The sequence below is a fragment of the Mytilus galloprovincialis genome, chromosome 4 (genome assembly GCF_965363235.1).
Source record: "Mytilus galloprovincialis chromosome 4, xbMytGall1.hap1.1, whole genome shotgun sequence".
NCBI classification, from domain to species: Eukaryota; Metazoa; Mollusca; class Bivalvia; order Mytilida; family Mytilidae; genus Mytilus; species Mytilus galloprovincialis.
This window is the reverse complement of record NC_134841.1, coordinates 27300022-27317206: the sequence shown is the minus strand read 5'-3', so window position 1 is coordinate 27317206 and position 17185 is coordinate 27300022. Positions and strand designations below refer to the sequence as shown.

The 17185-nt window shown below is 32.3% G+C and overlaps 1 protein-coding gene across 9 annotated transcripts in view; it reads right to left on the bottom strand.

The window, feature by feature from the left end:
* Positions 1-17185, bottom strand: part of LOC143071745 (uncharacterized) — a 26418-nt gene continuing 9233 nt past the window's right edge. For 7 of the 9 annotated variants that reach the window (XM_076246282.1, XM_076246286.1, XM_076246285.1 and 4 more), the window contains exons 2-3: positions 13913-14019; positions 1-1432 (exon numbers count right to left, since the gene is read on the bottom strand). In XM_076246282.1, the coding sequence (XP_076102397.1) occupies positions 107-1432; positions 13913-13942 (1356 nt within the window). In that variant the 5' untranslated portion in view covers positions 13943-14019 and the 3' untranslated portion in view covers positions 1-106. Of the gene's footprint in view, positions 1433-3054; positions 3301-8456; positions 8887-13912; positions 14020-17185 lie in introns of those variants that run through there. The other 2 variants (XM_076246278.1, XM_076246277.1) reach the window with 2 other exon arrangements.

Below are 17185 nucleotides of genomic sequence, written 5' to 3'. Positions count from 1 at the left end.
TATCTTTGAAGAGTTTATTTATTATACACAAATGTAAAAAAAGATGTGTAATTTTAATGACTGCTGAATATAATGATTATATGAAATGAATCATAATAATGATTGATCAGTCTATATTGTGAACAATTTTCAATAATCCGAAAGCTTCTGTCCAAGACACAGAGTTGTTCCGCGAATGATTTGGCGAAGACTTGGAACTGTTAATTGATGGGAGAAGTTTTGAAGATGTAGATCGAGTTGATAAATTCGTATATCTACGCCCTTCTTCAGCAATACCATTCTTAATCATTTCCTCCTTTCGGAATTTCTTTATTTCGTCGTTAAAACCAGAGATACTTTTGTTCCGCTTAAATTTCTTTGACGGAGATGTGCCATTTACCGATGAATTTTTGTCACTTCTATCTGTTAGTTCTGTTTCTAAAGATGTCACATTATTTTCCGTATCAACATTGTTATCGTAAAAATCAAACTTTTCTTCATTGTTTGATGCATGATCGCCATAACCGTATTTCATTGGGTATATAATTGACGCTTGCTTTCGTAAAGATGCTGAAACCACTGCATCTGTACTACCTTTCGGAATCCTGGAGTTTCTCCGTTCTGCTCGGCGTTTTTCTACACTTTCATTGACTCCACTTTTTGTGGCAAGAACATGAACCATATCAAAAAGTTTATTTGTGTTGTGGGAATGTTTCAGCTTTATAATATCAGAAAAGGACACAATTTGTTTTCTAGGCTTCAGTGGTCTAAGTGTCAGTGATAACAAAGGACTTAAATAATTCTCAATAGATTGTGTTGTATCTGATGTTGATGATGGAATAGTTTCGGATGTTGAAGATGAATTAGTTTCGGATGTTGATGGCTTATTCTGAAGTTCTCCATTTTCATTTGTTTCGTGTTCATTTTCGTCTTCAGTAATTGCTGGAAGTACTTCAAATGGATTTAAAGACTGTTCATTTTGCTCGTCTATTTTGCTACTCTTTTTATTTTTAGTTTTATTATTGTCTTCAAAAGTTTCGTTATTATTTTCGTCATTTAGAATACTCGCATTCTCATCATGTTTGTGTTTTAACGTATTTTCAGCTGGATGTTCCATACTGATTCCATTTTCTAAATTCAATAAAGCATGAATCTGTTCCCATTGTGCGATATGTTCACGTTCTCTTTCTTCTCTTTCTAATATCACTTTTTCTCGTTTTTCTTTAACTAGTTTGTGTTGTTTCTTCTTCTTTGAATAACGGACCATAGATTTTCGTAGCATCCTTTGTTCTCGTGATATATTATTAATTGAGATTATCATATCTTTCCTGTACACGTTTGTTTGACGTTTACATTCCACTTCACTGCTAGCCACTCTTGTTACAGTCACTTTGCTTATTTCACTCTGTATTCCGGCTGCGCGAGCATAGGAGGAATTGGCCATAGCCATCTCCTGAAATAGATAAAAAAAAGATATTTGTATTAAGCACAATAATGTTCTTTTTCACTATGTTTTTGTACCAGGCTATTTTTACAAAAGAGAGGGGAAAGATACTAAAGGGACATTCAAAGTCATAAGTCGAAAAATAAACTGACAAAGCCATGGTTAAAAAAGAGAAAATACCAACAGATACTTTACACAAAACACAACATAGAAAACTAAAGACTGTCAAAGATCAACACAAACCCGACCAAAATCTGGGGTAGATCTCAGGTGCTCCGGAAGGGTAAGCAGATCCTACTACACATGTGGTAACCGTCGTTTTGTTTATTTTAGTGTATACACAGTGATAAGTATAATTCGGTAGGTCACATTCGGGGGAAAAGGGAAGGGAATGTAGTAACGACAATTAGAACATATCCGTTGTCAACCAACTCGTGATGTCGTCCGTAAAATTTACGAAGGGATGATTTCAACATCAACACTTGGAAATTAAATAGACGAGTACCAAAATATGCTAACATGATTTACCTACCTAATACAATGTTGTACAACATGTACAGTATTATAATGATTTGAATCGTGTTGTATCAACCATTTTACTTTTGTTTTACTTGTAATGACATCGTGAATAAATTCTGATTGTATAGGTTAAAGAATTAAAATTCCATTGAAAAAAATTTCCACAGACCAAACTTATTTTCAACTTATAAGTTTCACTCCATAAAGAAGAAAACAAGGAGTATATAACCGAACATGAATTAAGATTAGCTGAATTTACATTTTTTAAACGTTAAGAATAGTAAGTATAGATGCAAATATAAAACAAATATTTAAGACGTCATATCAAACAAAAATATGATATATTGATTAATAACTCTGATGTATATAAGATCTTTTAATATTGTACAAATATGAATTATAGATAAATGAAAAATTCTATAATAACAATGATTCGTTAGGGCGACAGAATAAGATATAACAATTTGTCATTTGATGTGTCAAAAAATTCACAGCATTTCGGTTAAAATGTATGGCTTGTGGTACTTTTCCTCACATATACTGTCACTTAGGGTAGAGAGTTCAAAATGGTTAAGCCTTAAACACATATATAATAACAATATAATCTAAATGTAGATGCCTTTTAAACACGTATATTTTGTCAATATCTCTTTGGCCTACTTTTTCTACAAATGTCTTTCAATTACTGGGAGAAATTATGTTTAGTCGTGCTTTCCGTGTCAGCGATTTTTTTCATAGAAAAAACTTCTAACTGGAGCTTTCAATATAAATTCATATATTTTAGTCATATCTAAAAACTTGGACACCATTGATGACGGTTAATTTTTCTATTTCTTTTTCTATGAGAGTCGTCATTCAAGAATGAAGGTTATCGACTATTAGTAGAAAACCATCCTAGTAATGCATTGTTTATATCTAAACATCAGAAACACAATGTCACAAGAGCATACGCGAAAAAAAGACAATTGGTTTTAGATAGTGCCAGATATGTTCTTATCAACGTACTGAAGCAATTTCTTGTAAAAACAATGTCGTTTCAAAATTTCCGATTTATTGATTTTAAATTGATATTTTTTCCCTTCGATAACAATCGATTGCGGAATGAAATTTACCTTGATAACAGCTTTGTAAATTCCATTTTCATACAATCCGTTACAACTACTGTCATTCGAATCATATGCTTTGAATTTTGTCATCATGAATGGGATGGGACTGGTGCAGAACTGACTCAAACCGAAGTCTGTTCATTCTTTTATGGACCAGTTTTAAATTCATTAATATATGTTTTACAGTTATCAACATTTAAATTGTTTTATATTTTCCACGGATATTGGATAGACAATAAAATCAAACGAATTGTACACTAGAAATACGATTGAAGCTATTTGACTGACTTTTATTACGACATTTTTTGTATTGCACTGCTAAATATCACAAGATAAGATAATTAATATATTCAGTAATTGACCTTTTCTGTTCTTAGTATGGTTATTGGCATTAAACTATTGAGCTGAGGGGATGGTATTACTAAAATATTAACATTATAGAAACAATTGAAAACACCCATTGTGGTCTCATAAAGTTTATCCAGCTTTTTTAATGAGTTTAATTTAGTAAATTAAAGGAAACCTATACGTAAGAATGAACACGAGATGTTGCCTCTGTATCAGTCGGCAGACGATCAATAACCCGGATGATGACTTTGGTGACATTTAGAATGACTTATTTGTTTACAAAGGCCAATAAATTACTCATTGATTATCGTGTTTCAGTGATGACAAAGTTGCATCAAGTTACTTTATAGTTCTGCATCATTTACTGATAAAACAACATTGTTGTTCTAGCAAAAATAATTGATGAACTTATTCTAAGGAGACAAATACCTGACATTATCTAATGATATCTAAGAGTTAAAGACTCAAATGTAATTATAGATTTCTGCTGGTCTAAAAGACGCATTGAAATTGTAGAAGCCATTTTCTAAACCAACTTAAAACTTTTGAAACTGACCTAGAATGATCAAACGAGAGTTAACGGGGGATAAGTCATTATTATACTTTCAAGTTTTTGAGTGCTTCATGTCCTTAATTCTTCCTCTTTCAATGTCAACGAGTGGGATAAAGTATGGTACAGAAACATCCTTATATAGTATGCCCGATGACACAGTTATCGTCCTTTGATTTTCGTACAATATAAGTAAATGTGGTGACAAATATCCCTCCAAGTCACTATGTATATAAAGTTAACACTTTAATTTAGGTCAAAGAGAGGCCTTCAACACAGAGCACTGGCTCACACTGAACAGAAAGCTATAAAGTGACCCACTGAATTAACTAGTGTACAACAATTCAAACAGGAAAACCAACGATCTAATTAAACTTAGCCATTCCATCTAAATCTCCGCACCGAAGTGTTGCGATCGGGAAACACAACAGGGGTCCAGAGTTACGGTTTTATCTATATAAAAAAAACGGAAACCTAAGAATCACACAGACAAACGACAACCACTGAAAATGAGTATGATCCCAGAGTTTGGACATTATATAATGTTCACACAAATTTTCCAAAAGAATTTCTTTATATTTTATGCTTAAATTTTCAAGTAGGGGGATGAAATTACATGATTAATTAAAACATTCTGTTTATGGTGTTTATATATCTCAACTTGTACGATTCGCTCGTGTATGTAACAACGTATAAGATTTTAGCGAGAGAAATTTATGTATTACTGAAAAATTATTACACCAGGGTTTTCGATATCACAATCTAGTCAAAACATTTACTAAATTGTATCATCGGTATAAGGAAATTCGTAAATACAACTCAACATGAAGACATCTTATATGTTCAGGTATTGCACATCCAATCTTTTATGGTAATATTCTTTACAAAGCACAAAAATGTCAGTATTCATTTCAAAAGCTTACAACAACCTTTAAACAGACTTATTAAGAAGGGATATAGCTACGATAGTGTTGTCAGATCATTAAAGAATGCATATTTTAGCTTTAATATTGATTCACTTATAGGGTCTTTGCATCGGAACTAAACACATTTATTTTTTAAAAAAAACAGTTGTTGGCATGACACGGGTTATGTTCTTCTCATATATTTTATGATAGTATGATACTAAACTCCTAACGGGAGGGATTGTGCCTGATATTCATATGATGAAGACATAATCTTTCAATCAGTTTAATTGAGGTCTGGAGCTGGCATGTCAGTTAACTGCTAGTAGTCTGTTGTTATTTATGTATTATTGTCATTTTGTTTATTTTCTTTTGTTACATCTTCTGACATCGGACTCGGACTTCTCTAGAACTGAATTTTAATGTGCGTATTGTTATGCATTTACTTTTCTACATTGGCTAGAGGTATGGGGGGGGGGGGGGTTGAGATCTCATAAACATGTTTCACCCCGCCGCAATTTTTGCGCCTGCCCCAAGTCAGGAGCCTCTGGCCCTTGTTAGTCTTGTATAATTTTTAATTTTAGTTTCTTGTGTATAATTCGGAGTTTAGTATGGCCATTATCACTGAACTAGTATACATATTTTTAAGGGGCCAGCTGAAGGACGCCTCCGGGTGCGGGAGTTTCTCGCTACATTGAAGACTCATTGGTGGCCTTCGGCTATTGTCTGCTCTATGGTCGGGTTGTTGTTGCTTTGACGTATTCCCTATTTCCTTTCTCAATTTTATGCGTTGATTTTTTTTATGAAAAGTAGTGAATTTGGTCTAGTTACACAAAAACGTTAGAAAAAAATAGCATTTCTAAAACAGTCAAACTGAATTAAAGACCCCCTTAACATAGAATTGTCCATATTTTGAACTAAAGGTCAATCATAAGTTAATTTTATGTACCATGAAAAGGCAATGTGAGATATACAGACTACGATTTAAATAGTTCTACCATACAAACAAACACACCAAAGTTCTGTAAATGTTAATATAAACTGTGATGTAATACAAACGTTAGTGTCAAAGGGACCAACGAGACTTTAAATGTCTTTATACAAAAACTTTGATTAAGCTATATCTTATGTAAATTAATAGTCAGATTTTATTACATACAAATATTTAGAGAGGAAACTCTATTTACACCTGCATGAAATATGTAAGAAAGTTTTTGACCGATATTTTTCTTTTTATTTGTATCGGTTCACATACTACAAGTGATCAATCATGTTATAATGGCAATGACTGCTGACAATTTTCATTTCTTTTGTGCGGCTTTACGCTTTTTAATATGAAGTCATCATTTCATTAAATCAGAACTTTGATATTCTGTATCGTCTATTGATTTTAATTCGTTCAGGTTGTTTAATGCTTTAAAATGGTTTTTGTGCATTATTCTATTTTAGTTTTTATAAGTCATCAGTGTAACTATCCTGTGTTTTTTTTTATGGCGTAGGAAACCCCTTGAATTTTCTTATCGTCGCTTTTCTTTTGACCTTGTATTTTTTTTCATTACCAACGGGTTTTGATCCACTTCCCTTTTTTTATCATCAACTATTACATTTTGACATTATTAAATTTCTTCAAATACATCTGACCGAGGAGAATAAAATCTCGTTAACAAAATACACCGAACGGACTACAGTAACCATACTTGATCCAATGTAAAAAAAAAATGATACAGTGACACCAATGACTATACAGGGACAACAGTGTACTCAATGATAACAATAAAATACAACCCAACAACACTTGACCCAAGAACTAAAGACAAACTACATTACAATTAAGACTACTGTAAAATTAAGACCGCTTAACTAAAAACCGCAAACACACTATGAAGAAACTACTTAACCAACAGACTACAGAAATGTTATTGTCCAAAAACGGTTGAGAAGACATAGGTGGCTTAATTTTTGAAAGAATTAGGAGAGTTTAAAATTGTATATGCAATAAACTTTTCGGTGTTAAGATGGTCAGTTCTGTTGGAAGTCAAACTAAATTTAAAAAAAAAATCATTTTACGGTTTACAAAATTTGATATTATTGCTCGAATATTTATCGTCTTAAAATATGGAATCGGTGAAAAGTTTATTCTCATGTGTTGTTAACTTTTTTGGTAGAACTAGTATCATATCATACAAATAAATATTCTCATAGTAAAATAAATACGTTACAAAAACAGACTAAAGCAAATATACGTCGCATTACAAGTGAACGTCAAAAACGTCAAATTATCGATGCTGTGACATTTTGGTAGACCACCATGCGACCGCTTCATTTTGTTGATTTTTAGATTTCTATTTACTTTATATACATCAACATGTTCCTTTTGCAAAGGAATTTGGCTTTATAGAGATGTTTTTCGAAACACTTATGTTGTTTTTACTCTTTTTTGAAGATAAGTAACTACTTGTCCTTAATAATTCTAAGAAAAGTTAAAACGCTTTCATTGTGACATTTTGGTAGACACCCTTTCAATGCATCGATATTCGATACTAATCGATACAAATATTATTTAAAGCATCGAATATTTTCTTTTTTATTTGGAATTTATCATGCTGGCTTTATTCTCCGATCTAAAATGCAAAACACATTATTTTTCGTTGCTTTCTATAACCATCACCGGAATTACTAACGTAAAACGTTGGTTAAATTTGTTTGTGACGGTAGACCTTTAAGGTTCATATGCTCAATATTTTTTTGTTTAATGCTATAAATGAGATAACTGTCCGAATAAATGTCGTTCAGATGTAATAAAATATGATGCATGTTATATTTTCTGACAAAATGAAAAGTTTTGCACATTTTTAATCAATGTTGATAATTTCTTTATAGAACAAGTTTTTTAAACGTTGTTGTGACAGTGTACTTAAGGCTAGGTTTTTGGAAATGATGTCGAAGTTTTCACGGGATTCGCTCATTTACATTAGATTTCTTTGCTTTCATAGAATTTTCCAAACTTGTTTTACAAAAGGATATGCGCTATCGTCAATTTGAGAATATAATATTCTCGCTATAAATGCATTCTAAACTGTTAAGCCGTAAGGGAGTGATATTTCTTCTTGGTGTCTACAATCAAAAATGACTTCTTTCAATGCCTACTCGGTCCAAAAATTGCGTTATTTACGTTTTAGACACATGTCACCCCAAAGCCCTAACGCTCCTCTTCCCAATGGTGTAGCAATATTATATTTTACATACCTACAAGTACCCGAAAAAAGAAGGAATACTCGAAGAACAACATTATGATGTTTCTTGTTAGGATTAGGTAAACAGATTGACAAAACTGAATAAAAACCGATAAACTATCTGTAACTTAATTTTTGTAGAGCTTTAAATGTTTTTTACACATAATAACACTTGTCCTTCATATATTTTTTCTTGTTTAAGGACATTTTTAAGTGTCTGGTACGTGAAATCTGAAAACGTCACCAACATTGTGCGTAACGTCTAAGTGTTCGATTATCGTTAAAATATTTATAGAAAATCATATAAAATTGATTTTGTATGAAATTTTTTCAAATTGATTTACTGTTTTAAGATTTAGAAAAAAACAATACCTTGTTATATTCCGTTCTAATATATCGTGAAAATTGTTCATCCTCAGTCCGCAGTTCTAATGGCTTAAGTCTCATTTCAAAAACTATTCTTCTTTGAATACCTTACACTAAACTGATTTAATTTATTCTTGTTTGTAACGCGATTTCAAATCACACAATTCTGCTATTTGTTCACAATGTGTGAACTACGAAATGCAAACAAACTTTTCCTATGTGATTTAATTTAAATTCCACAATTATCTGAACAAATCCGATCGTCGAGTCGCAGGAAATAGATTTTCAGACAAGGATGAAAGATTAATCTTTGAAACAACCATTCAAGATGTCTACATAGCAACTGCATCCGTTCCAATAATGATAAAGCCAACAGACATAATCTTATAGACTTCCACGTGAATAGGTAGCAACAAGGAGCAAGTATAACAAACACTATATTCAAATGAATGGCTGTCAACTGAAGTTTATTAATTGAAAGTATGCACGAAAGATAAAAGTTTGATGTTCTGTACACTTTTCGAGCAAGCAAACATATATTTGACAGAGTCAAGAGATATTAATATTAATATGTTTACATACAATCATTGTGAAGGTAATCATAAACTACTGACTGACAAAAGAATAGTTGGGTATGTCTTTTTAGCTATTTATTACAGGATCTTTATGTTTACATAATTGTAAAACTGCGTCAAAAAGTCCAAATGATCATAAAGGTTTTTTAAATCCTCAAGTATTGAAATTTAGAATACCACTGTAAAATGGGCTTAAGTCTTTTTCACTGTACTCAAATATCTTTTCCCTTTGCGTAGATAAAAGCAAATTAGATTTCAACTAACCGAAGAATGTAAAATGAATGATAACTTTTGATGAGGTAGTTCAATTAACTACATAACATTGTTTTCGCAGCCTTATGTGAATGCACAATACATGTACTGCATGGACAAACTACACCTTGAAATAGATACCCAACAAAGCTAGGACAGTTTCAATCATGTGCTTTTTGTCAGACCTTCTTGATAGTGGCTTGCTAATTACACGGAATCTAATAACCAAAGATTCTTAACTATGACTTTAAATGTTGTTTTTTTTTTCTTTCGGAGGCATTTATGAATTGCCCCTATAGTGAAAGGATTCCTTTATGGCTTGTTAACCCTTATGGAATTCAAGTTCATCAAGGCTACCGACGGTGAATAATTCTGTCTGCTGAATTCGTTTTATTCTTTCGTAATCCATGGACTCGTCACCGAGTAGTACTAATGTACTTATCACTGCAATTGTTCTTGTGATGTACAAAAAAAGTAAAATCACAAAAATACTGAATTCCGTGGAAAATTCAAAACGGAAAGTCCCTAATCAAATGGTAAAATCAAAAGCTCGAAAATTACACGAATGGATAACAACTGTCATATTCCTGATTTGGAACAGGCTTTTTCTCATGTAGAAAATGGTTGATTGAACCAGGTTTTATAGCTAGCTGAACCTCTCACTTGAATGACAGTCGCGTGGATTTAACATAATTCATTAAATGGGACTAAAGATAGTATAATTCGTGAAAATTGCATAAAAAAGAGCTTTGAATTTAAATCAACTTTAAAAAAAAAACATGCAAAGCAATAAGCATTTCACCAAACAACTTCTATATTATCACTTGTTTTTAAACATTTTGATTCAAAAGAACACCCAAGGTAAATATTTAGAAATATTTGATGTTTGAAACATACAAACACTTTAACATTCATATATCTATGTACATTTCATTTAATAATTCAGAGACTTGTTTGTCCCGTCAAACGTTCTGTCTTTATCAAATATTTTAATTGCCATGACACAAACAGGGACCATTTTATGTTTTTCAATAATTCAATGTACTGAACATTGTCTATTTGAAAAACATCATATGTGCAAATGTAGCTATTTGAGTTAAACTGAGCAGCAATCATTCGTGAAATAATTCCTTATATTCCGCCTACTAAAATGCTCTGAAGTTCTTTTGAGCTGCTGGAATAGTGCATTAAACGGTTATCAAAATTTTGCTTTTAATTGTTAACAATATCTTGCGTAAAACGGTTCTTTAAAACGAATTGAACATCGTGTTTTAGTTAAAATAAGATGACGCTTTAAACTGTCCTTATCATAGAACTTTACTTTTCAAAATGTCTAAAACTACTCTCTGTGTATTGTTTTATTGCTGGGGACAAAGTGCTCCAAATACTCAATATAACGCTTTTTATTACTCTCAGTCCAGCCTAGAGTCATTAATTATAAATATTAAAAAAATCATGCTCATTGATGAAGGTCGTACATTAACCTTTAGTTGTTTCCTTCTACGTCAGTTGGTTTCTGTGTGAGAGTTTTCTCATTGGCAATCATACCAAATCTTTCTCATTTTTACAAATAAAAACAAAAGATCACTCAAACTGTCCTCTTTTAAAGTTATGTCCTATTGAGATCTCCTTTATGTGTAAGTTTAAGAGTTTTTATTTCCATTAATTTATAGTGTCTTATATTTGCAATTTACAGAAATCTAAATTTTTATCCTTAAATGTGGTTTCGTTAAATCACTTACCGGATAAAAAGTCAGAATTGCTGGGGGTTTCATGTTCCTTATAGCTAAAAATTTATTATAAACTATATTCAAATGTGGACACACTTTTGTCTTTCGTTAAAGAATCTTACAAACAAATATGTATACTGTGACCAGCTTGTATATATAATACATGAAAATACTTCTTTAGTCGAATGAAAAATTAATAAGTAGATAGAAACTTATACTGCTGTTGTTATGGTAACGCAAAAACAAATAGTAAGAAAATATAAGTCTGATATGTCTTGAAATAAAATAGATTTTTTTTAAAATATGGAATAGTCATGATGGTTTATAATTTTAATTCTATTGCAATTTGTACGAAAAAGTTTGGTTTTTTTTAATTTTGTTTCGTGTCAAAGGAAATTTTCCACAGTCGTGCACTTATAACATTTTGTGTGTGTGTGGAAAACGTTTAATATTTAGGACATCTAGCATTCTGAACGTGAATTTCGATTTTTATACATCAGCCATTAAACTTATGTCGTGGATGAACCTGTTTTCACTATAAAATAACCTTATACAAGAAAATCAAATAAAAAATCAATTACAAGCATAGCTGTTATTTAAAATGTATCGAGTTGCCCTTTTGTTGTCGTGAACAAGACTGCTGAATGGACTCCCGCTATTTTTCTATATTAGGACATCCACACGCTGTGCTGAATGGATCCGTTACCGTAATGCACTTTGATTTCTTTAATAAAAAAATCAAAAGCACTGCAAACAACAGTTATTTATAATCAAATTAAAGATGATTCCATTAGAAATTTTATATTACTTATTAAGCACTAGACAATGACATTCTTCGAATGAAAGACATCTTTAAGAAAGAATAAACAAATCACGGTAAAACGGTCTTGCTTTCCGGTTTCAGTCATTCGTGTCTTAACATTCACAGTTGGAAATACATTTACAAAATACATTTACAAATAAGGTCTACAAGTTTTTTGAAGTAGTAGAAAAAAAGATCCATAACAAATGTATTCGTTCCAACGATTCATTATCCTTAAGTTCAGATATTATCTATAATATTAAACGAGAAGACCTCATTTTGTGTGTCGCTTCTCTTCCTTCCACAATAAATTAATCATCATGTCTCTGTGTCCTATAGGTAACATTTGGTCATCCATTCTTATGACTATTCAGATTGAGTTATTTTGGGAGAAAAACGACAAAAAAAGGAGTCCGGATATGATTCCGTCATCAGACTGAATTTTTGTCACAGATAAGACTTCCGGTTTGAAACGTGCACAAATACAACCAATCGTATGATAGATAACAAAAATGAAAAATAAATAAGCCATTCAGAGCATTTTTCATATCGTGGTGTTTAGATCGCAAGAATCACAACTATTATACCTCCTTAGAAAGGACAATTATTTTTCGCGTTTCATATCATGGTGTTTAGATCGCAAGAACCACAATTATTATACCTCCTTAGATAGGAGAATTATTTTCGGCGTTTATCTACATGTAAACTACGATTATACTACTTTAATATGTAGACTCTCTGTATTCTGCCAGGGACTTTCTATGTTAGTATAGAAAGTCCCTGATTCTGTCTACTGTTTTCTTTGAAATGTTTACTTTTTTAGGGGTCATACCACTTGCATATATATTAATAAGTAAAACATGCTCAACTTCATCTAAAACTACCTCGACCAAAAACTTTAACCTGAAGCGGGACGGACGGACGGACGGTACGACGGACGGACGGACGGACGGACGACCGACCGAACGAACGCACGCACAGATGCACGGACTAGAAACATATTGCCCATAAATGGGGCATAAAAATTTATGGTTGAAAGGGAAAATAGTGATTTGGCAAAAACGAAAGTAAGGTAGAGATTAGAGGGAGGCAGGACCTTTTTAGGGGCGTCGGGATCGGGTGTTTTTAAGCTCGGGATTTGGGGATTGATCCTTACGGAATCCAGGAATATGTTTTTCGATTTCGGGATTTCGGAATATGAATTTCTTCAAATTCTGCATCTCGGGATTTCATGATTTTAAGCCCGGGATTTCGAGATCAGGACCCCTCCGACCACCCCTCAAATTAGCCTAAGTCGGTCTTAGTCATTTATACATGATTCATAACCTACCATTGGTATGTTAATAAGGCTCCCAAAAGAAAAGGCACTGATGGATTGTCCTAGAAGCATATTTTATTAGACTAATAATGGTCTATATATAAGCAGTTACATTTATTTCATGTTTGAAACGGTGCAAATTTTTAATTTTATTTGACTTTTACCAAAAACGCATTGTAGCAAAGGAGAAGAATAATTGTGGTCTGAGGCCAGAAACACGAAAATATTTGAATTTAACAGAAAGGAAACAAATATCGGACTTTTGGAAAAAGAGAGAGGGCTTTTGATACCTTTTGTGAAATTCTTCATACATAATATCTTTTACAAAAAATCATCCTACAACACTTCACAAGCTGTATATGACCGCGATTTCGCGGGTGTGTTCTAGTTCAAATTGTGTTAATTGATAATGATCGTTTAACACGTACAGGTTTCCTTTATATTAAGGGTTGTATAAATGTTGAACACAAATATAATTCGACATACCAAATGCTTTGAAAATAAGGTCAGTTTTGGTGTTGGGTGAAACTTTTTAGGGGTAACAGTTGATAGGGGGCGGGGGGATGGGGCAGGGATTTTCGGAGAAACAAAGTTTGCTTTTGAGAATTGAAACGATGGCAAGGCGTACAGTATCATACAACTAGGGATGTTACTCGATTCTGACAATATTACATTATTTAATAACCCTGGTTGTAAATTCCTGTAAAATTATATTCAATTATAGAATTCCATAAAGTAATTTTTTGAACATTTACAACTAATATTTGATTAGATAATATGCATACCTTATTGATCATTTGTTTAAAGTAGCTCATTGTAATGGACGGATGGTCGCCTCAGAGATCATCAAGTAGTATCTGAATATTGCACAATAGCAAAACTATTCCATTTCCTGCAGAAAAAGATAAAATTAAATATCAAATAAAATTTTGAATATTTTGTTCAGGATATGAACCATTAAATATATATTCATACTAATTGTATCTTTTCAGTGTACTTGGGAGCTGTAATGACAATCAGCAAAAGAAAAGGTTTCATATTAAAAACCAATTTATTTAAGGAAAATAGATATCACGACAAAATGCATTTAAAACGTTGGTGGGAGATATTGAACAAGACATTTAATATTATTGACAATAGGCTGACCTGTGTTTATTTAGAATTATCGAGTTTTCACAATGTTTTACAGAGATTGTTTTTCTCTAGAACACTATCATTGTTCTTTAATATATCAGAAATTGGTGTATGCTATGTTTCAACTATATAGAAAGTAAAGAATTACTGTCACAACTGGATCAAGATAAAGAAAGTCCGGGAGATTTCATTCATCCAATTTCCACAATCCTTCAAAAATATTTTACGTAGAGCATAAAATCATTTATTTAAATACACCCAACAAGATAAACAAAAATTCAAGTAGTTTATTAAAGAAGCCATATTAAGAGGTTATCTAAACACCTCCAGCTTCTTATAACAGATGTCCAGTTTAACTCATAAGTGGTTTATCTCACAAACGGTTTATGAGCTGTGTTTTTGACAAGTACAAGTTGTGTCCAATTTCAGTGTACAAGCTTTAAATGTGAAAAATCCGCAGCAAGACATATAACATGACAGATTTGCTTCACTAACAGGATGCCAATCTAGGTACAAATCACATATAGACAACATACTAAAATGTACTTATAATGGCAAGGTACTCAAATTATTTATCATATATCTAGACAGCTTTGTTGGGTTGGAAAGTTAGGTACATGTTATTGGTACACACATGAATTCAAGGTTGGAAGAAATTAAGTGAGACTGCAATTTCAGTTTCAGAACTCTTTTTGATTGAGTTAAGCCATTCCAATTTATATTTTATAGTGTGTTTTTCTATGTTGTTATAATACATTATTGTTTCAGATAAAGCTGAGGGTTTGGTACTATTAAAACGTTTAATCCCGCTGCAAATGTTTTTACCTGTCCGAAGTCAGGAATCTGATGTTCAGTAGTTGTCGTTTGTCGTTTTTTTTTATACAGATTGGACCGTTGGTTTTTCAGTTTGAAAGGTTTAACACTAGTATTTTTGGGGCCCTTTATAGTTTGTTGTTCGGTGTGAGCCAAGGCTCCGTGTTAAAGAACGAACCTTGACCTATAATGGTTAACTTTATAAATTGTGACTTGGATGGAGAGTTGTCTCATTGGCACTCGTACCACTTCTTCCTATATCTATAATTTTACTCATCATCATGATTTGTACTCGGTGAACTTGTTTCTTTTCCGCGTTTGAACAACTTTCCTACAGTAAGGTGAAACACGTTTGTACTAAAATCTATAAAAACTGCAGTATTAAAAATTTCTCTGAATTGGTGCTAACCAGGCGATATAAAAAAAAATAGAGTGTTGTACAAAATGAAATTGAGAATAGAAATGGGGAATATGTCAGAGAGACACCAACCCGACAAAGAGCAGACAACATCCAAAGGTCACCAATGTGTCTTAGCGCAGGGAGAATTCCCGCACCCGGAGGTCCTAGCTTAAGCATTTAACTATGATGAGTTAAGACTTGTGTAACTACTAAATAGCAGAACTAATCGAAATTTATAATCTTTTGAATTTTCTTCCCAGTAGCTAATCAATCAGGAGTTGTTGACTCGGGAACTTGGTTGGTGGTCGGTTATGAATATATGATATATATAAAGCATTGGTTTTATCTTATTACATTTAAGATATTCTATTAAGAAATAATAATCCATTTACAATAATATATACTTGGTGATTATAGAAACGCAACACTCAATTTATTTTCTATTTACTAAATGAGAAAACTTGTGACCCTGCCTAGAACAGAACTAAATCGATGCTACATTTTGTCCAGTTCTTCTGGTCTTTATTTTCACTATTATGGAGTCGTAATTGTTTTTCCATGGTTTACTATATTAAAGTCTCCGAATTTTCTGAAAATCTATATATTAAACAATACAAAGCACGAATTGACGACGTAAAAGAGAAAGAGCAAACTAGCTTAAAATTATATTAAAAGTTATTTCATGATACACTTTATATAAAAAAAAAAGCATACTATTATGTAAGTGTTGTTACTTAGCTTCAACAGGATTATATATTTTTACATATAACTCGTCTAAACATCAGCCCAACAATGTTAGATCTATGAATTTAATTCGCAATTTTTTGGTTCTTCCCTCGCCGGAATTCGAACCCATGCTACTGAGATATTGTGACACCAAATCGCCTGCACTGTAACCGAAGTGCTAGACCACACGACCACCTGGGCTTCATAAAAATGAAGCTTTTGGTGGCCGGGTGTTACCTTTCCACGTCAGTTTTAATCTAGCGTCGTACTACAGTACATGATGTATAAGGCATGAAGATGTTATTTTTACAGATCAGCTAAATTACCTATAGTAAAGGATCATACAAATTAATGTAAGATACGAGTCTAAATTGAAAACTACGTTCAAACCTATGATTGCGTTGGATAAAAACCACAATTTTTATACGTGTGCATGTAAAACAAATTTCGTTGTAGAAGGGTCTAAAAACAGCACAAACAACATTTTCCAAAAGACCAAAAAAGTGAAAAAAAAGTATATTTAAACAAAACGCATTTGACTAACAGGTCGAACAACTGATGTTCTTTAACCCTGCTGACTGCCATTGGAGATTGCCAAATAAAATTGATCACAAGATGTAACAAAATGGATCTTAATATAAATTTAATACTAAACAGAAAAAAAAATTAACTTGTGGCCACGATGTTATGCCACAAACATACGGTGTCAATATTTTTTAGTACACCAGATCCGGATTTCCAAAATAAATGTCTTCAGTGATGTTAGGGATCGAAACGGTATTTGGAAGGCCATATAAAAAGTACCCTCATTTTTAGAAAAAGTACCCTCATTTTTAGATAGACTCTTGAATTTTAAGAGTCGATATAGGATGAACGGATCATATAAACCGGAGGGAAAATATGATACAAGCCCAAACGAAAAAATGTAAACGAGTCTAAATTGAAAACTAAGTTCAAACCTATGATTGCGTTGGATAAAAACCGC